This window comes from Stigmatopora argus, chromosome 1 (assembly GCF_051989625.1).
Source record: "Stigmatopora argus isolate UIUO_Sarg chromosome 1, RoL_Sarg_1.0, whole genome shotgun sequence".
Classification (NCBI taxonomy): Eukaryota; Metazoa; Chordata; class Actinopteri; order Syngnathiformes; family Syngnathidae; genus Stigmatopora; species Stigmatopora argus.
The window spans coordinates 2,302,635-2,324,470 of NC_135387.1; the positions used below are offsets into that span (position 1 = coordinate 2,302,635).

The 21,836-nt window shown below is 43.7% G+C and overlaps 1 protein-coding gene across 5 annotated transcripts in view; it reads left to right on the forward strand.

The window, feature by feature from the left end:
* abcc4 (ATP binding cassette subfamily C member 4 (PEL blood group)) overlaps positions 1–21,836 on the forward strand; it is a 166,007-nt gene that overhangs the window by 141,387 nt on the left and 2,784 nt on the right. For 4 of the 5 annotated variants that reach the window (XM_077596960.1, XM_077596877.1, XM_077596797.1 and 1 more), the window contains 5 exons: positions 7,565–7,654; positions 7,769–7,941; positions 12,557–12,662; positions 12,741–12,875; positions 17,325–17,505. In XM_077596960.1, coding sequence (XP_077453086.1) covers positions 7,565–7,654; positions 7,769–7,941; positions 12,557–12,662; positions 12,741–12,875; positions 17,325–17,453 — 633 coding nt within the window. In that variant the 3' untranslated portion in view covers positions 17,454–17,505. Of the gene's footprint in view, positions 1–7,564; positions 7,655–7,768; positions 7,942–12,556; positions 12,663–12,740; positions 12,876–17,324; positions 17,506–21,836 lie in introns of those variants that run through there. The other variant, XM_077597131.1, reaches the window with a different exon arrangement.

Sequence of the window (21,836 nt, forward strand, 5' to 3'; positions counted from 1 at the left end):
AACCCCCAATATTGTTTCAAATTCAAATTTTTCACACCGACAAAAGTTGATGTCTGCGGAGCCTGAACAACTTCCGGTTTGAGGGTACTCGGACGATTCGCCGGAAGATGTTTGGGCGACGGACAGTTCGCCGAACGGACGTTTGGGCGACCGGACAGTTCGCCGAACGGACGTTTGGGCGACCGGACAGTTTGCCGAACGGACGTTTCGTGCGCTCGGCCCGCTCCCGGATCGTGTGTGTACATGTTTTTCAACCCGCTCATCACTCTCAATTTAAAGACTGCTCTCTTTCGTTGAATAATATGTTCTAATTGTTGAAAGTAAATTTGAAAATAAATTTTCACCTTCAATTGTCTTTTCTTATATTTCAATCCCCAGCTTTGATAAATTACATTGCGTGTCCAAATGCTGTCAAATTTTAGTATCCATTCTGCCCCGCAAGTCAAAAAGTTTGCCTACCCCTTAAACACATTATCAATAAGCTGCCATTGACTGCCGTAGACGTCCGATACATGTTGACTGAGGTGCAGATGCTATTTCTGTTATTAGTCTACCGTCAATGGCAGCCCGGGAATAGGGCACTCTTGGGTGGGCAGATGTAGCAGAACCGAGCCGTAGGATGAGTTTTCCCCATGAAAAGACAGCAATGGGGTAAAATCCGGCCGGAAACAACATTTAATGGTTAAATACAAATACTGGAGCTCTTTAGACACTAGAACCGGGCCCCGGGTGTGATTTCCCCGGGAAAAAGACAGCGATGAAGGGCAATACGTCCATTCGCCAAACGGCCCAAAATGCACTAAAATGGGGTCAAATCCAGCCTAAAACAGCATTTAATGATTAAATACAAATACTGGAGCTCTTTGGACACTAGAACCGAGCCCAGGGGAGTGATTTCCCCGGTAAAATGCAGCGATCAAGGGAAATACATCCATATACGTCCATTCGCAAAAGGCCAAAAATGCACAAAAATGGGTTTAAATCCAGCCGAAAAGAGCATTTCATGATTAAATACAAATACTGGGGATTTTTAGACATTAGAACTGGGCCCAGGGTGGTTGATTTCCCCGGTAAAAGTGCACTTTTCAGCCGGTACCTGACCCAATTGCAATGAATAAATGTGTCCACCAGATGGGAGAGTTCTGCCGATTCAAAACAGTGTTGAGTGCGTACGGGTGTTTATAAAAAGCAGGCCCGCTCGATTCTGGTGGGTCATTTTACACGGGAAAAGTGCCTAAAATACGGGTGGGTGTCTTAGTGAAGTTTGTGTGTAAAAAGAAACGGTTCTGAGTTGATGTTTACCCGGGAAAGGTGTCTCAAATACGGGGTGATTTATTAGAGAAGAGTGGGTGGGTGTATTATAACCGGGCCTCTTTGGTTCTGGAGGGGTATTTTACCCAGAAATAGTGTCTCATGTGTGGGTAGATGTATCATAGACTAATTTGTGTAAAGATATTGGTCCAGGAAGGTTCTGGGGTTCTGTTTACCCAGAAATAGTGTCATCAACATGGGTATTTTATTTACAAGGAGTGGTAGTATTGCAACCGGGCCCTGTCGGTTCTGGAGGGGTATTTTACCCAGGAATGTGGTCTCATGTCTGGGTAGATGTATTTTAAACTATTTTGAGTAAAATTAGTGATCCAGGAATGTTCTGGGGTGATTTTTACCCAGAAATAGTGTCAAAAACAGGTAAGGGAAATGAATGAGGTCAAAGAGAGCAGTCTTTAAATTGAGAGTGATGAGCGGTAAGGGAAATGAATGAGGTCATTGATTTTTACTATAATTTGGCGGGCCGGATTAAAAATCCTAACGGGCCGTGTATGGCCCGCGGGCCGAGGTTGAAAAACATGTACACACACGATCCGGGGGCGGCGCGAGCGCGTGAATCCCGCGGCGGCGAAAAGTCAGTTCAGCGAACTGTCCGGTCGCCCAAACGTCCGTTCGGCGAACTGTCCGGTCGCCCAAATGTCCGCTCGGCGAACTGTCCGGTCGCCCAAACGTACGTTCGGCGAACTGTCCGTCGCCCAAACGTCTTTCGGCGAATCATCCGGTCACGGGTTTGAGTGATGTAGAAAATGATAGATTCTGCGTGTACATGATGATAAAAAATTCTGTTGGTCCTGAAAATACTGTCAAAAGGTGGCTGGCTCTTCTAAAAATAATGGCAATGTGACAAGGTTTTCCAAAAATGACTGTAAAAATGTAGGCACTGACTGGCGTGAGTACTGGCTGAGGACAAAGCATAAACGATACAAAGATGCACATCATTTGATCACTACCACAGGAAATGTTTGGCAGTGAATTAGGAAATGGCTTTTGAATCCTCCTAGTAGCTTTTGATGTAGTAACGTGTCAGGCCCTGGACCAGATTGGGGGCTGGTTGTGCCTGCCACCCAACCACAGGCCCAGCCCCTAATCACTCAAACGCTTCCAGGTGTGATTTATCAGCCAGTGGGGAATATTTAAAGCCAACAAGAACATGGCCACACTGCTGCATCGTCTTAATCAGTTCACTGATCCCGACCACGCTCAGCCCCACGACTACGGGCCACGGACAACGATTTCGCTCTCACGCATTGCTACCTTCAGTCTGGACTCCACAACATACTCCACGGGTACCTTCCTTCCACGACTAGCCTACTCTACTTCCTTTTGTGCCTCTGCCCGTCTCTTGGACGTTTCCAATAAAAATTAGACATCCAGACATGCTGCCTTTGCCTGCTTTGGGGTCCTCCGTCCCCGATCCTAACAGCTCAAACCAAGCCCCCACCGATCAACCAGCGCCGCTCATGGACCAGGACAGCCAGGCAATCCACTTCCTCCTGACTGAGGTATCAAAGAGCACCCAAACCCTCAACTCCATACAGCCACAACTCATGCCTTTGCCTCACTCACAGAGTGCACAGCCAACCCCAGTCTCTCCAAAGCTAAACCCGGTACCGGCGCTCCGCGAACCTATGGTCCCGCCGCCCGCCCCTTACAGTGGGAACCTCAGCGCATGTCAGCAGTTTCTAATTCAGTGCCGTCTGGTATTCGAACAACAATGTCTCACCTACAACACGGATCGAGCCAAGATCGCTTACCTCATCGGCTGCCTTCGAAGTGAGGCCTTGGCATGGGCGAGCGCTGAGTGGGAGTGGGGCTCGAGCATATGCTCCTCCTATGCCGAATTCACCGCGGAGATGCGTAAGGTCTTCGACCACCCGGTGCGCGGCCGAGAGGCCGCTGGGCGCTTGAGATCTCTAAGATAAGGCATCCTGAGCGTCGTCGAATGTTCTGTCAAATTCCGCATTCTAGCCGGCGAAAGCGACTTCAATGACAGCGCCCTCCAGGACGCATTTCTGGGGGGGCTAAACGAGGCCATGAAGGATGAACTGGCGTGCCGTGACAAGCCCGAGTCCCTTGACGCGCTTGTGGGATTGGCCATCAAGATTGATGACCGATTCCAGGAACGCCGAAAGCAGCGGCGAGGTGGCTCGCACGTGGGCGCCGTGGGTGGACTTCGGCGTCTGTTTCCCGCTTCCCCCCGGCGGCTGTGGCCCCTCCTTCCTTGATGACATCAGAGCCTATGCAACTTGGTCGCGCTGGGCTGTCAGAGGAGGAACGCTCACGTCGCCGTCAGTCTTCGTCATGTTATTACTGCGGCGAAAATTGTCATCTCTTGAGAACATGCCCTTTTTGCCCGGTAAACGCAAAGGCTCACCAATAGTAAGGGAGGCTATGGTGAGCCTGGCTACTGGGGAATCCTCCTGTTGTTTCTTGCTGCCAGCATCTCTTTCCTGGGGGGAAATCTGGCCACCGCTCTGGTCGACTGCGGAGCGGACGAAAGCTTCATCAATCGCTCCATGGTCTCTAGGCTTGGCATCGGGACTCAGCCTATAGATAGACCCCTGAAAATAACGGCACTTGACGGACGTGCCTTTGGCAGAGTGGAGCTACGGACGGACCCAGTTCTACTCCGTCTATCCGGGAACCACCAAAAGATGGTGTGCTTTTATGTTTTGGACTGCCCGGTGGCTACTATTGTTCTGGGCCTTCCTTGGTTGAGACGGCACAATCCAGTGATCGACTGGAGCGGACCCAAGGTGGTAGCCTGTAGCCTGGCCTGCCACACCAAATGTCTCCAGTCAGCCCATGTACCCACAAGGTCACCTCCGAGGCAAGACCCCCCTGACCTAGCAGCAGTGCCGGAGTGTTATCGGGGCCTTTCACAGGTTTTTAGCAAGGGCCAGGCTATGGCACTTCCTCTGCATCGCCCGTATGACTGTGCCATTAACCTATTGCCAGGGGTACTCGGATGATTCGCCTAAAGACGTTTCGCCGACGGACGTTTGACAGACGGACAGGTCGCCAAATGGACGTTCCGCCGAACGTTCATTCGGCCGAATGAACGTTCGAAGCCGAAACGGGATTCGCGCGCTCGCCCCGCCCCCGGATCGTGTGTACAAGTTTTTCAACCTCGGCCCGCGGGCCATATACGGCACGTTAGGATTTTTAATCCGGCCCGCCGAGTAGGTAAATCATATCCCTACGGTCATCGGAGGGGTTTCTCCCCGGGAACAGTGCTTCGTGGGCGGATTTTAATGACACATGCTGAGTTTCATTATCGAGCTCCATATATTTCCCGAGTTTGAGCACTTTAAAAATCGGCGGGGGTTCCCCCCCGAGCCTATCTGAGAATAGTGCACCGTGAGCGGACTGGGTTGGACGACGCCCCGCTGAATTTCTGCAGCTCCAGAATTTTTTCAAATTTGAGCCCCACACACATCGGAGGGGTTTTTCACCGAGCACAGTGCTCTGTGGGCGGACAGGGGTGACACATGCCCCACTGGAATCCTGAGCACCATATTTTTTTTCTAAGTGTGAGCATAACACACATCGGCGGGGGTTTTTCCCGAGCGTATCCGAGGATTGGGTGGGCTGATGCCCCGCTGAAATCCTGACCTGCATAAATTTTTCTAAGTGTGAGCACCACACACATCAACGGTGTTTTCCCCATGGCCTATCCGAGGATAGTGACACATGGGCGGATATGGGTTGCTGAAGCCCCGCTGAAGTCTCGAGCTCCAGATTTTTTTTCAAAGTATGAGCACCACACACATCAACGGTGTTTTCCCCAGTGCCTATCCGACATTTGATGTCGCAAATACAAATACTAGTATTTGTATTTAATCATTAAACGCTGTTTTCGGCTGGATTTGACCGAATTTGAGAGCATTTTGAGCCGTTTGGCGAATGGACGTATATAGACGTTTTTTCGGATTCCCGCGGGCCGAGGTTGAAAAACTTGTACACTCACAATCCGGGGGCGGGGCGAGCGCACAAATCCCGTTTCGGCGGAACGTCCATTCGGCGACCTGTCCGTCTGTCAAACGTCCGTCAGCGAAACGTCTTTAAGCGAATCATCCGGTCACGATTGCCAGGCGCTCCTCTTCCCAGGGGCCGGATCTTCAACATCTCCAGGCCTAAGCGGGATGCACTGGAGAAATACATCTCCGATGCGCTAGAAGCAGGACAAATTCGCCCATCCTCCTCCCCTGTCGGGGCTGGCTTTTTCTTTGTCGAGAAGGACGGTTCGCTGCGCCCCTGCGTCGACTACCGACACCTGAGCGAGATCACGGTAAAGAACAGGTACCCTTTACCGCTGATCAACTCGGCCTTTACCCTGCTTCACAGTTCCTGTATTTTTTCTAAGTTAGAGCTCCGCAGTGCTTACCATCTTGTCCGTATTTGGGAGGGGGACAAATGGAAAACGGCCTTCTCCACCCCCCTGGGCCATTTCGAATACCTGGTGATGCCTTTCGGCCTTTGCAATGCCCCGGCAGTGTTTCAGTCCCTGTTTAATGACGTCCTCCGAGATATGCTGAATCAGTTTGTATTCGTCTATCTGGACGATATCTTGTTTTTTTCACGTAGCCTTGAGGAGCACGTGCGCCAGGTGTTGCAACGCCTCCTGGAAAACCACCTATACGTCAAGTCTGAGAAATGCGAATTTCATGTCCCTCAGACCACCTTTCTGGGGTATGTGGTAGCCGACGGGGTGCATGTCACAAAAGCGGCAGCTGTAACTCAGTGGCCCAGGCCCAAAGGGAGAAAGGAGTTACAACGCTTTTTGGTGTTCACAAATTTCTATAGGTGTTTTATCAGGAACTATAGCTGCATCGCCGCCCCCCTCACAGCACTCACCTCCACGAAACTCCCGTTCCGTTGGTCGGATGCAGCGGAAGCGTCTTTCATTGATCTGAAGTCTCGTTTTGCCTCTGCTCCCGTCCTCGCCCACCCAGACCCTGATTGCAGTTCCAGGTGGAGGTCGGCGCTGTCCTCTCCCAGCGCAAACAGGCGGATGGAAAGTTGCACCCCTGCGCCTTCTTTTCCCGTAGGCTGTCTCCAGCGGAACGCAACTACGTCATTGGGGACCGGGAACTGCTCGCAGTGAAGATGGCCCTGGAAGAATGGCGGCCCCACCTGGAAGGGGCTAGTCAGCCTTTCACGGTTCTAACGGACCACAAGAACCTTGAATACCTCAAGTCGCCCCGGAGGATGAACCCTCGCCAGGCCAGGTGGACCATGTTCTTCAGTAGGTTTAATTTCACGTTAAACTATGTCCCAGGTTCCAAGAACGGGAAGCCTGATGCGTTATCCCGTGTTTTCCATCCCACGAACTCGGAGGAGGAGCCCCCAAATATCCTACCTCCCTCCTGCATTGTGGCTAGTATGAGGGACTGGGCTGGAGGCCGAGGTACTGAGTGCCCAAGATTCTGAGCCGGACCCAAGACAAGGTACGCAGAAGGACCTTTATGTTCCGACCCCAATGCGTTCCAAGGTGCTCGAATGGGCCTACACCTCCCGCCTGACCTCCCACCCGGGTGTTGCCCGCACACTGGCGGTGTTGCGCCAACGCTTTTGGTGGCCGACAGTAAGGGGAGATACACAATCATTCGTGTCTGCCTGCCACGTGTGCACGCACAACAAGTCCTCCACCAAGCCGAGCTCCGGTCTACTCCGTCCACTCCTCACTTCCACCGGGACCACCTGGTGGCCCTTCGTAGGGTAGGGGGTATTGTCAGGCCCCGGACCAGATTGGTGGCTGGTTGTGCCTGCCACCCAACCACAGGCCAAACCCCTAATCACTCAAACGCTTCCAGGTGTGATTCATCAGCCAGTGGGGAATATTTGAAGCCAACAAGAACATGACCACGCTGCTGGATCGTCTTAATCAGTTCACTGATCCCGACCATGCTCAGCCCCATGACCACGGACAGTGATTTCGCTCTCACGCATTGTTACCTTCGTTCTAGACTCCACGACAAACTCCACGGGTACTGACCTTCCTTCCACCACTAACGACTCGCCTACTCTACTTCCTTTTGTGCCTCTGCCCGTCTCTTGGACGTTTCCAATAAAAATTCGACATCCAGACTTGCTGCCTTTGGCTGCTTTGGGGTCCTCCGTCCCCGATCGTAACACAACGTGCCTTTTGTTGTCCCACAAACTGGAAGTACATTCATATCTAGTGTTATATTTGCATTTATTTATTGTGGGGTCCTCTCCATTTCTTTTTCAGGACCCAGTGCTGTTCACAGGTTCCATGAGGAAGAACCTTGACCCCTTTAACCAGCATTCAGATAAGGAGCTGTGGAATGTGCTACAAGAGGTGCCATGCAAGCAGTTGACTGAAAACATTTAGAAGATTCAATCATAATCAAACCTCAAACAACCTGGGCTCGGACATGTAGTGAATTGCATATTTCCTGTGTATGGCCTGCAGGTCCAGCTAAAGGGTGTGGTGGAAGAGCTTCCTGGGAAATTGGAAACTGTTCTGGCTGAATCTGGCTCCAACTTCAGCGTGGGCCAAAGGCAACTAGTGTGTCTGGCCAGAGCCATCCTGAGGAAAAATCGAATCCTCATTATTGATGAGGCCACCGCCAATGTGGACCCCAAGTAATGAATTGTACCTTAGGGTGGCGCATCATGCACAATTTAATCTTAGTGGTTAGCGTGTCGGCCTCACAGCTCTGGGGTCCTAGGTTGGAATCCAGGTCAGTCCACCTGTGTGGAGTTTGCATGTTCTCCCGGGCCTGCGTGGGTTTTGTCCAGGTACTCCAGTTTCCTCCCACAATCCAAAGACATGCATGGTAGGCTGATTGGACACTCTAAATTGCCCCTAGGTATGAGTGTGAGAGTGAATGGTTGTCCGTCTCCTCGTGCCCTGCGATTAGCTGGCCATTGATTCAGGGTGTCCTCAGCCTCTGGCCCGAAGTCAGCTGGGATAGGCTCCAGCACCCCCGCGACCCTAGTGAGGATAAAACATTTCAGAAAATGAATGAATGAATGCAAGTGTTCCACTGAGGTGACCAGGGGTGTGACAATATATCATTATGGGGATATTTCGCGATACTTAGTATCCAATAGGCTATTGACATGGTCCTACAAAGAAGCAATACTGTAATCCCTCGAAAATCGCGGTTTCAACTCTCACGGCTTCACTACATCTCAGATTTTTTTCTGGGGATTTTTTATTTTTTTTAAGTCCATAAAAATGTGAAAATCCACGTTGAAACGCGCAAGCGGAAGCCACTCCCCTGTTCCGTTTGCTACTAGGAAAATGGCGGAATACAGAGAGATAACTCAGCACTGAAAAAAAAACATTAAAATTATACATATATATATATATATATATATATATATATATATATATATATATATATATATATATATATATATATATATATATACATACATACATACACAATTTGGTTACATTAATGTTGCACTGAAATTAACTGATAGCATGTGAGCAATGTTCCCTCTAAGATGCGCGCGTGCGCAATTGCGCACTACTCTCGTCTTCTCTGCACAGCAGCAATCATATGGCGCGCAGTAAATAAAATCCAAACTTTTTTTTTTACCCCTTTCCCCATGATGGCGCCGTTTAAGCGGCAGCCAGTGGCAGTAGCTCTGTCCACTCTTATGTTTTTCGTGGTTTACAGCATGTTTTACATGAAAAATTAGAGGGAACATTGACATGCACCTGCTTGTGGCAGGTGTGATACTGGTGTGCCCATAGCGAGCAATGAGGATGTCGTGACCGGATGATTTGCCTAAAGACGTTTTGCCGACGGACGTTTGACAGACGGACAGGTCGCCGAATGAACGTTCGTTCAAACAGTGTTTAATGATTAAATACAAATACTAGTATTTGTTAGTTTAATGATTAAATACAAATACTAGTATTTGTATTTAATCATTAAACACTGTTTACAGCTGGATTTGACCGAATTTGAGAGTATTTTGAGCAGTTTGGCGAATGGACGTATATGGACGTTTTTTTGCCTCCATCGCGACATCATTGCGACATTTTACCGAGGAATTCACTTCCCTGGGCTCGGTTCTAATGTCCAAAGAGCTCCAGTATTTGTATTTAATCATTAAACGCTGTTTTCGGCTGGATTTGACCGAATTTGAGAGCATTTTGAGCCGTTTGGCGAATGGATTTATATAGACGTTTTTTTGCCTCCATCGCGACATCATCGCAACATTTTACCGAGGAATTCACTTCCCTGGGCTCGGTTCTAATGTCCAAAGAGCTCCAGTATTTGTATTTAATCATTAAATGCAGTTTTAGGATGGATTTGACCCGATTGCTGTCATTTTACGGCTCGGGTCTGCTACATCTGCCCGCCCTAGAGTGCTTATTCCCGGGCTGCCATGCCCGTCCTAGAGTGCTTATTCCCGGGCTGCCATTGATGGTAGATTAACATTGATTTTTACTATAATTTGGAAAATGCCTGCGGCGGGCCGGATTAAAAATCCTAACGGGCAGAGGTTGAAAAACTTGTACACACATGATCCGGGGGCGGGGCGAGCGCGCGAATCCCGTTTCGGCGAAACCTCCGTTCGGCGACCTGCCTGTCTGTCAAACGTCCGTTGGTGAAACATCTTTAGGCGAATCATCCGAGTACCGATGATGTCGCTCACACTGGTACTCAGTGCGCTCAGGGAGGTTGTCTTTCTGCCCAGACCAATGAAAAATTAGAGGGAACATTGCATGCGAGGACGAATTTTTGACTAAATGTGTCAGTGAAAGTTGAGAATAGTTTATTTTCATTTACAAATATTTATTTCTAAAATGTATTCACAATAGGACCTCTAACTATGAAATAAATTGGTAACAGCACTTGTTTTGTAACTTTTTTTTGGTTAAAAAAAGAATTTTATATGTAAAATTTTAATTCGTTCCACGGTTCTCAAAAAGAAAAACTACCATCTAAACCCCTTAAAAATGATCAAGGTGTCCCAATTTGATATTAAAGATTTGAGAAACACAAATTATAGAAAATTATATGAAAATGATTGAATAACTGGAAAAATAATTTCAATTCGTGCAGGTGTATAAGTGTACAGTGGGGCAAATATGTATTTAGTCAACCACCAATTGTGCAAGTTATCCTACCTGAAAAGATTAGAGATGCCTGTAATTGGCAACATGGGTTAACCGCAACCATGTGGAAAAAAAACCAGAAAATCACATTGTTTGATTTTTAAATAATTTATTTGCAAATCATGGTGGAAAATAAGTATTTGGTCAATACCAAAAGTTCATTTCAATACTTTGTTATGTACCCTTTGTTAGCAATAACAGAGGCCAAACGTTTTCTGTAACTCTTCACAAGCTTTTCACACACTGTTGCTGGTATTTTGGCCCATTCCTCCATGCAGATCTCCTCTAAAGCAGTGATGTTTTGGGGCTGTCGTTGGGCAACACTGACTTTCAACTCCCTCCACAGAATTTCTATGGTGTTGAGATCTGGAGACTGGCTAGGCCACTCCAGGACCTTGAAATGCTTCTGATGAAGCCACTCCTTTGTTGCCCTGGCTGTGTGTTTGGGATCATTGTCATGCTGAAAGACCCAGCCACATCTATTCTTCAATGTCCTTGCTGATGGAAGGAGATTTTGACTCAAAATCTCTCGATACATGGCCCCATTCATTCTTTCCTTTATACAGATCAGTCATCCTGGTCCCTTTGCAGAAAAACAGCCCCAGCTACACAGTGGGTATGGTGTTCTTCGGATGCAATTCAGTATTATTTCTCCTCCAAACACGATTTACCTGTGTGTCTACCAAAAAGTTCTATTTTGGTTTCATCTGACCATAACACATTCTCCCAGTCCTCTTCTGGATCATCCAAATGCTCTCTAGCGAACCGCAGACGGGCTTGGATGTGTACTGGCTTCACCAGGGGGACACATCTGGCAGTGCAGGATTTGAGTCCCTGGCGGCGCATTGTGTTACTCATAGTAGACTTTGTTACTGTGCTCCAAGCTCTGTGTCGGTCATTCACTAGGTCCCCCCGTGTGGTTCTGGGATTCTTGCTCACCGTTCTTGTTATCATTTTGACGCCACGGGGTGAGATCTTGCATGGAACCCCAGATTGAGGGAGATTATCAGTGGTCTTGTATGTCTTCCATTTTCTAATAATTGCTCTCACAGTTGATTTCTGTAAACCAAGCGTTTTACCTATTCCAGATTCTGTCTTCCCAGCCTGGTGCAGGTATACAATTTTGTATCTGGTGTCCTTCGACAGACGGCTCTTTGGTCTTGGCCATAGTGGAGTTTGGAGTATGAGAGACTGAGGTTGTGGACAGGTGTCTTTTATACCGATAATGAGTTCAAACAGATGCTATTAATACAGGTAACGAGTGGAGACCTCGTTAGACCTCGTTAGAAAAAGTTAGACCTCTATGACAGCCAGAAATCTTGCTTGTTTGTAGGTGACCAAATACTTATTATCCACTGTAATTTGTAAATAAATTCTTTAAAAATCAAACAATGTGATTTTCAGTTTTTTTTTCCACATTCTGTCTCATGGTTGAGGTTTACCCATGTTGACAATTACAGGCCTCTCTAATCTTTTCAAGTAGGAGAACTTGCACAATTGGTGGTACACAATACTTATTTGCTCCACTGTAAGTAAGAAGCTAACACTAGGCCAGAGACAAAGTACACAAACACATGCACATAAACACAGATTTAAACAACTTCAAATTATGAATTTAAAATAATTTGGCATTAAATAGCCCTCCAAAGTAGTAACAGTCTCTCGATCTTGTCGTTCAAGCACAGAGAGGCTATGCCAAGGAGATGTTGCTTTTTATCCTTCCTTCTGCTTTAATATGGCAGCGATGTATTGCCCTCGCAATATCAGTCCTGCATGGATAAAAAAAGCACGCTTCCTCAGTTCATTCGCACCAGTAATTTTAAATAAGTGTGGGGAGTGTCAAGCAGGGTGCAACGCTACCACGTTAATTTACATATGAAGCCACTCCTTTGTTATGAAAAAAATTATGTAACCAATTAATTTTGAAAATAGAGGTACCACTGGATTACAATATTGTAGATGTGAAAAAATTGATGGTTGCTTAAGTAGCCAAAACTAGTGTTGGAAATCAAAACACAGCAAATAAAAAAAACATGCAGAAATATGTTGACACTGCTTCTGCTTTTAAGATCAAATTGAAATATGGTATAACTTCCTTTGTTCACGTGTTTGCAGGACAGATGAACTGATTCAGAGAACTATCAGGGAGAAGTTTGTGGAATGCACTGTGCTCACCATCGCTCATCGCCTTAATACCATCATAGACAGCGATCGCATCCTGGTGCTTCTTCTTTTCAATGCATGCATTTTTCTAACATGTATCGGTATTTGCAAATCCCGTTAACACACTTGGCTCCAGGTTCTAGATGCCGGGAGAATCCATGAATATGACGAACCATACACTCTTCTCCTCGATCCCTCTTCTATCTTTAATAAAATGGTTCAACAGACTGGCAAACAAGAAGCTGCTGCACTGCTTGAGGGAGCTAAAAAGGTACGTCTGTACAGGAAGGCTTTATTTATTTCCTTTTTTATTTTGGAATTGTTGCATCATTAGATATCATTGTGGGTGCGAATGGTCATAGGTCTCTGTGCCCTACGGCTGACGGGCGACTAGTCTAGGATGCAGTCTGCCCATCGCTCCAAGGGCATAGGCTCTTGCACCCCACGCGACCCTTGTGAGGATAAGTGGTACGGAATGAATGAATAGATGCATCTTGTCCAGAGGAAGAACAAATTTTATTTTACAATGCATTGAAAGTGAATGGAAGTTGATGTGAGTGGTATGGCGTTTGTTTTTTTTCGACCTCGTACTTACAAGGCCACGTGTTCTTTTTTGTCCTGGAGGTTTTATTTGATAAAGACACGGAAAATACAAATGGGATCCCAGGTCAGTTCTCAGTACATCGTTTATTTGCAAGAAAAAAAGACAAAGACTTTCGTGTTCTGACTCCATTTAAAGGTCCCCCTCACGCAGTCCAAAGTGGGCGCTAGTTTTGATAGATAGATATATGTTATACACGAAAGAGATGCGGCAAAAAAGACAGTGCGCTACAATGATAAACAGCCTCTCATGTCATGGCCACCTGGCTTCGTCGCATCTCGAAATTGTAATTGTATCGCGAGCGAATTATTCGATCGAAATTTTCGTCGTAACACGAGCATGTTGTAAGACGAGCATGTTGTATCACGAGGTACCACTGTACTGTGAATAATGTCAATTGGGCTATAGGTTGGTGAGACTATACTTGTTATATATATAACAGTGGACTGAACAAAGCTTAATTCGCTGCCACCCTCATTTCAATTGGATTAGACTTCTACTAGTGATTATCTAACTGAAATTCACAGCAGGACGATTGAACTAGTATCAGTGCAACACTAATCTTTATGGCAGTGGCTCCGTAGCCGGTAACCGGTCGAATAATCCCAGGGGCTATTTAGCCGGTAACCGGTCAAATAGCCTATATGGCCCCATTTGGCTATTTAGCCGGTAAGAATTCTGTGTGGGGTAAATAGTAAGAAACTACATTTTATAAGGTTTATTTCCTTAATGTGATAATTTATAAGGACCTTTATATAAAGATAACTAGGCCTACTCAACTTTTATGGCATACATTTATTAACAAAAGCACACAAACATTAATGGTAACAGTATTATGTTATCTCACAGATGTCTACATAGTCCATTGGCACCAATTTTCTTCAGAATTGAAACAGTTCTAAGACAAGTGTTGCATACAATTCCAATGATACTGATAGTAATAAAACACATATAACCCTCCAATCCTATAAACTTCTTTAGAAGTAGCACTTTTTAGACAAGTAACATTGTTAACATAATACATATCAACCATATCTGTTCATTCACCAATACTAATGGCAATAAAACACAATTCTCTTGTCATTACACATGTTACAAGAAACATTGCCTACAGAATCAGAATTTTGTCTTTGGTTTGGTTTTCCTCCCAACACACCAAGTGATGCCAATGAAGACAAGCATCACATACAACTGATGGTTTACTGTGGAGGTCATCGCCACAGGAGTTGCATGAGTACACAATTGTTTCTTTTCTTGTGAGGTACACTTCTTGTAGCAGCCTCCATGCATCGCTTGTGAAATATCGTCGTAGTTTATTAATGTCAATGTGATCAGCACACAGCATGTCTGGAAGATTGTCTGGATTAGACTCCACACATGATTCCCCAAGATGGGTACCACCAAGTGCAAGTGTTGCATCCCTTGGTGAGACAGCATAGCAGATGACTTGATGTGCACACTCCTGAGTGGAGAGGTAAATAAAGGGTTTTTCTTGTCAAGTTTTGCCTTTTTTCACTTGGGTAGTCCAATAGCAGTCTCTGTTGTACCACGTGGTCGGCCATGTTTTGGTCTCTTAGTAGGTAGCTTAATGTGTGCAACTGATGGCTGGGTTGGCTGCTCGTTGACAGGTGGATGGGTTGGCTGCTCGTTGACAGGTGGGTGGGTGACCCTCTGGTCAAGCTCATTGTGAAGTAACTTGAAAAAGCTGAGAAGTGTGTTGAGAAACTGAGGTAGTGATGCTTGACTTGTTGTCATACCCTTGAGTTTGTGAAATGTTGACTCCAGCCGGTTGTTGGTATGGATGCCGAGAGAGAGGTGCTGATGTTTCAAACCTTCAACCCACTGATGCTTGATAGGGTGCCAGTTTGTGTCAAAATAGCCAATGACACGATTGATCCCAGTATCACACAAGCTTCATAACCTTTTGTGTACTCTTCCTCTGATGGTGCATATGCAATCTTCTGAAGTAGTTCAAGTACAGTACATTTGTCCCCACTGGTGATACCCATGCGCTCGTTGTAATCTCTCGTTTAAATGTCCGTAACACATGGAACAAGCAGATCTGTAATTCTGCATTTGGAAACTCCTCGCCAAACACAGAACGCTCTCCCATATCCTTGTCTGTAATGATGACTGTAGTGTTTGTCCAGTTTGGGTTTTTCTGTTTAAATATGTGAATCATCTGCCGCCAAAGATCAGCTTCTTCACTTATAAGAACAAAAGCAGCTACAATCTCTGTTTCTCCGTTGCCATCAATTACAGTCAGCAGAAACAATGGCATCCTTAGATTGTTAGTTTTGTGTGTTGAATCTACAAGAATGACTTCTGGAAAGTGATTAAACATTTTGTGCATTTGGTTGTCCTGAATAAACAATCCATTCAGAGTGTTATTTTCATCAACCACATACTGAACTGTAACTCTAGGGTAGCTCGAGATCATGTCGGAGATGAGCTGCATGTCAGGTACATCTAAAGCTTTTTTCTTGTTTTGGGTACAAATGTTGTGTATGTCTTTGAGGGTAACCATTTTACCCGTTTTTGCTGCCATCACCTCACGAATAAGCTTTTTTTTTTGCACTCACTTGGACCATCTACATAACCTGCTGTTTTTCTTCATCTGGAAGCCGCCGCTGAGTTGGGTGAAGACCAAAGGTAGCCTGGTTGACATCATGGTTGTGTTCATCATTCATGGCCTGGATCTCAAGATGTTGTCTATCTCTTGTAGCCTTTAGCTTTTATTTGGAACTGGCAGTCTGACCTAAAAGTAGAGGTATTTGGACCACTGCTTGTTGATTTGCTTTGGTACTTCCGTCCACCCTTAACACAGCAGTACTGAAGCTGATAGTACTTGATATCTTCATTAAAGATCCTGTTTGGCATCCGTTTCTTGGCTGCAAGTATGCAACGTGCATCAGGCCTCCATAACTGGACAAAAAAATCCTGTTCATATGTTTTAACAGCTTCTTCCCATGAAGAAAAACTGGGGAACTTGTCCCCAACTTTGAATGACATGGTCAGAGTTTAAAATGTGACTAACAACACAGGGGCCACACATGGCTTATATAAGGGTTCTGGGTCTAGAGAGGCTGCATGATGATTGGTTATTGGGGATCAGACAATGGATTACAGTGTGAGTAGAAACAGATAGTCTACATGAAAGTAACACCTATAAGTGTTAGTACAGTGTGAGTAGAAACAGCTATAGGCAAAGTCAATCCATTTTGCGAATTGAAATTTGGCAATAATTGCAATAATTCTTAACAAATACTCAATATTTGGCAGTTATTATTTATTTTATAAGTGGTAAAGTTCCCACCAAATTTGATAAAGATCAGATGGACAGTTAAAAAATGTTCCTGTTCACCCAATTAGCATGCAATTGATAAATTTTAACATTGTGCGGTAATCGAGAGGTAAGCGACCTGTATGTAATCGAGAGGTAAGCGACCTGTATCCACAACAGCGGAATGACAAATTACAAGTCCGTAACTTACACTTATTTAGGTCTTTTGCCGATTAAACGTAGCTTATGGAGAAGCACCATCAATTTCGTCACACGCAGTTTCTGCGTGTGATGACAAGTAGGCTTTTTTGTGTTGTGGTAATGACGACATGGCCTATGTCCGATTATTATTATTATTATTATTATTATTAATAGGGAATTTTCTAAACCATTCAACCTATCTTATTGAAATTTCATGTGTTATTGCCACTTATAAAATAAACAATAACTGCCAATTATTGTGAGTATTGCTTTAGAAATGGGAGAAATATTGCCAAATTTAAATTCTCATAATGGATTGACTTTGCCTATAGTCTACATTAAAGTAGTATCCCTGTGTTTTGATGACTCAAAGACAAATCAGAGCAATATTAATATAATGCTGAGATAGTGTACTGTTATTTGATAAAAGTTGTGAAAATATGAAAGGAGGGTAATGGTTTACTATATAAATAAATAAGATATACTGTCACACCGGCTAAATAGCCATATGGGGCCATATAGGCTATTTGGCCGGTTACCGGCTAAATAGCCCCTGGGACTATTTGACCGGTTACCGGCTACGGAGCCACTGCCAATCTTTATCATGGATAAACATTAGACACAACACTTTTCAGGCTTATGACAGCAGAAGACAACCTAACCAGCGTAACGTCGAGGTAGCTACAACAGATCAACCCTCCTTGAGTAACGGTAATACAGAGGCGGCCAGCAGGAGTGTGGTCATCTGTGAGACAGCTCTGTGAGCAGTGTGCTACGTTGGACGCAAGCCGAATGTCAAGCGCTGCTATGAGGCATGTATTTATTTTGCATATTGTTGGGTTTTTCACACATTAAAATACTGCCTTGTTTTCAATGTGCAGCATTTCACTTTATTTTAATGTGGTCTGTAGTAAAAAACATTACTTTTGTATTAATTGTAATTTTTTTTCCACATTTTTGAAGTAGACTGTGGAGGCAAACGTATATTTTGCCTTACTGGATTTGCCGTGGTCGGTTATCTAAGATATCTGACCCATTTGACATGCGCACAGAAGATGGTGCCAGTTGTAAGCCAAAGCGATGTGACAATAATGCTAACCCAAGCTAGTTCATGCTAACTGACTGTTATAGAAGGGCAGGTACAATTATTTGATGACAATCATAATTGGTGATCATACCTAGATTTTTTTGTGTTGGGCTAGCCACTAGCTAGTACATGTTGACAGAATGTTTAATACAACTAGAAAATAGAAAGCCTTTGGATAGCATGCTAAGAGAAAATCTGAGCTTCTTCCGAGCTCTTTATACTTTGATTATGGAGCCTCCTTTTAGTATATCATAGCATCTTTAATCATATCTTTATTTAATTTTGGCACAACTGGGCCTTTTCAGAAATAACCCTCATTTGTACAACACATTTTAACCATGCATTGAAATGAAATTTTACTTTGAGCACATAAAAAAATTACACCTGCTTACAGCATTTTGTGATTTTTGTAGATTGCTATTCACAGCATTTGTATTTCTTCACTCTCTTGTCTACTGTCTTTCTCTGCACCATCCCTTTTTTTGTACCCGGTGAAAACACACACCGCACATAGCCATTAAAAGCTGTTGTTAACGTTTCCAGTTTTCCATTTATAGCCAAAAAGCGCAATTGGAAAATTGTATGGCACTTCGTGTATTAGAAAACAGGATTAAGCTTTTCAATGCAGATAATTAATTTTTATACCTCGAAAGCTTTCAATGTTTTCTCTCAGATGCCACGAGCAAAAAATGACTGTAGTGGTGAACAATAGAAGAAACATTGCAGACTCCTTTTTGATACTGGCGGAGGTGCATGAGTCTCCTAGTCATTCTTCTGCCAAAGGAAGCCATTCCATTTGGGAGACCAATGGAGAGTACAGTAATCCCTTGAATATCACGGTTAATGTGGACCAGAAATGGCCGCGATAATCGAAAAACCGCAAAGTAGGGTCACCGCTATTAAAAAAAATAAAAATATATATTTTTTTAAAAATATGTTTAGTGTTGAGTCCTAGCAGCAAGATTGGCTTCTGGGTACGAGTTTGAGTGGGGATTTTCACATTTTTATAAACTTAAAAAAAAAAAACATTTTTATAAACTTAAAAAAAATTACATTTTTTTTCTTCAGTGCTGAGCAAGTGGAAGACAGCGGAGTTGGTTCTGCTTGTGAGTTTCAGTGTGGATTTTTAAATTTTTATGAACGTAAAAAATGTAATAACATTTCCCCAGAAAAAAATCCACGATGTAGTGAAGCCGTGAAAGTTCAAGCGCGAAATGGCGAGGGATTACTGTAACAGAGAATCTTTCATGTCTACATTGTATTACAATATCTATACATTTTAGTCATGTTATACTCAAAATCCTACTGAAATGTTAAATTATTTGAGGAGGAATGCAAATAAAATCATTAAATGTTTGAAATTGCGTATATATATATATATATATATATATATATATATATATATATATATATATATATATATATATATATATATATATATATATATCAGTGGCGGGCCGTCAGGGCCTTCAAGGCCTTCTCTGCTGGCCTAAGAAATATCTGAATCATATTATATTTTGTCCATCAATACTTATTATTCCAAATGGTCTGTTAGCTTCCTTTCATTGCTTTCCCCCCTGGTTGCACTGCTTCAAGATGTGTTTTCATATTGAAGCATTTCACCAATCACATTTCAGCCATTATTTGTTGCCAGATCAGATCTGCCTCAAAGCCTTCAAAATCTGTTCTGCGGGGGCTGCTGCATTAAACAAGACTGTTCCTTTTAACCAATCAGATTTCAAATTGGCAACCCCACAATGATTTTTCATAGGCGTGGGCATTTTGCTGGCTGGGACATGTCATTGCTTTCAGCAACTATGATTGGCTAGTAGGCGGGCCAAAGCAGCCAGAGATCGCAAACTCCACCCACAATGGTCGACAGTGGCAAAAACAAATGGATTCTGTTGCAGATTTCTCTCACAAAGCTATTTTCCAGACGGACTTTTCCAGAAAAAAATGGACATAATTAAGAAAGGGCAGTCAACTCCGAAGCTAGCAAGCCTGTTACAGCCGGGAAAATGGTGTGTGCGGCACTTTCAGTGCGCTAACTTAGCTGCACAAGCAAATAGTATATTGTTGTGTTGATTTAAAGCCATTTTCAAAACGGACTATGCCAGAAATATGACAGGACAGGCTCGACTTTCATCATTAGGTTCGATGGCGACAGGAAAGAAGGAAGAAAGAAAGGAGGATGGATATTGTGTACAGTTAAAAAGGATTTTTGGTGAGTAAAATATGGCTATATTCCTAAATAATATTTCAATTGTGGGCCCGGTTCTCATATCTGAAAAGCTCCAGTGTTTGTATTTAATCACTAAATGCTGCTAGGATGTGGATTTTATCCCAGTTTAATTTTTGCCATTTCACCATTGACGTCCATCGCTGTCTTTTCCCAAGGAAATGACCCCCTGGCCTGGTTGTAATGTCTCAAAAGCTCCAGTATTTGTTTTTTGTCATTTCACGTATGGACGTATCGACGTTCATCGCTGTCTTTTTACCGGGGAAATGATACTCCGGGCCCGGTTCTGATGTCTAAAAAGCTCCAGTATTTGTATTTAATCAATAAATGCTGTTTTCGGCTGGATTTTACCCCATTTTCGGGCAATGTTTGCCCGTACGCCATTGACGTTTATCGCTGTCTTTTCCCGGGAAAATCGCCCCCCTGGCCTGGTTTTAATGTGTGAAAAGCTCCAGTATTTGTATTTAATCACGAAATGCTGCTAGGAAGTGGATTGTACCCCATTTTTGTGCATTGATTTATTGATTATTTTTTATGTGTCGCAGCTCTAGCTGCAGTAGAGGTTTTGTTGGAATAATGATTAAAACCTTTTGAATCATTATTAGTAATATTTAATTAAAAAAGGAAAAACATCTTTCAACATAACTGCTTACAACTTGCAAGGAGTTACCTTGTGACGTCGTCTCAGTCCACAAGGCATTCTGAATTGCAGTAACTGAATCATTGTATTTAATCGCGACACTCGAAAAACATGTTTATGTAATCAGTACAATAACACCCTAGATGGCTAGAAAAACGACAGTGCGAGAATTGCCGAAGTGAGCATAAAAGTTGAACAAGGCACCCAAACAATGGCGTGAGGAATTGCATAATATTTTCATTATAAGGTAAACAAAGTAGTCTAAGGTAAACCAAGCAGGATTATAATGTAAACAAAGCAGTATTATAATGTAAACAAAGCATTCTAAAGTAAACCAAGCAGGATTATAATGTAAACAAAGCAGTATTATAATGTAAACAAAGCCGTATTTTTAAATCTGCTGCTGGAGTCCCGTCTCGTTGGATTCTGCCGAGAAGTGTCCGAAAACAATGTGTCCTCGAGCTGTGGGCCTTGAGGAGACGATGGGGGGGAAAAGTGTCTGTGGTCCCATGAATTAATCTATAGCCTCATTACTTATTAAAAATGCTTACAACACATATAGAATATTCCATAATAAATCTAACAGGTTTTATAGCCATGAAATAGTTTTTGAGGGTTGGATTGATATGTTGAAGGCGCTACCAGAAAATGCAACGATCGCCACTGATATTTATATTTATATATTTATATATATATATATATATATATATATAATATATATATATATATATATATATATATATATATATATATATAATATATATATATATATATATATATATATATATATATATATATATAATATATATATCAGCAACACGCTTATTTATTAATGTATTTATTTATTCATTAACTTACTTATTACCTATCTATTTATGTCTAAAATGCCTTTCCTATATCTGCATTCTCACCCTCTTGCTACTGTGACAATGAAATTTCCAGAATACAGGATGAATAACGTTATTCAATCCAATCCAAATTGCTTCTGTTGTGTAACTATAACTGTCGCCCATTGGTGTGTTGGCATCAGAGGTGTTCAGATAAAACAAATGTGTCTTTGTACCTAGCTAATGGCTGAAACATTTTCTGAACCGCTTATAGACTGCTTACAAGATTGGCAGGGGTTGCTGGAGCCTATCCCAGCCAAATATGGGCCCCAGGCGAGGACACCCTGAATCGGT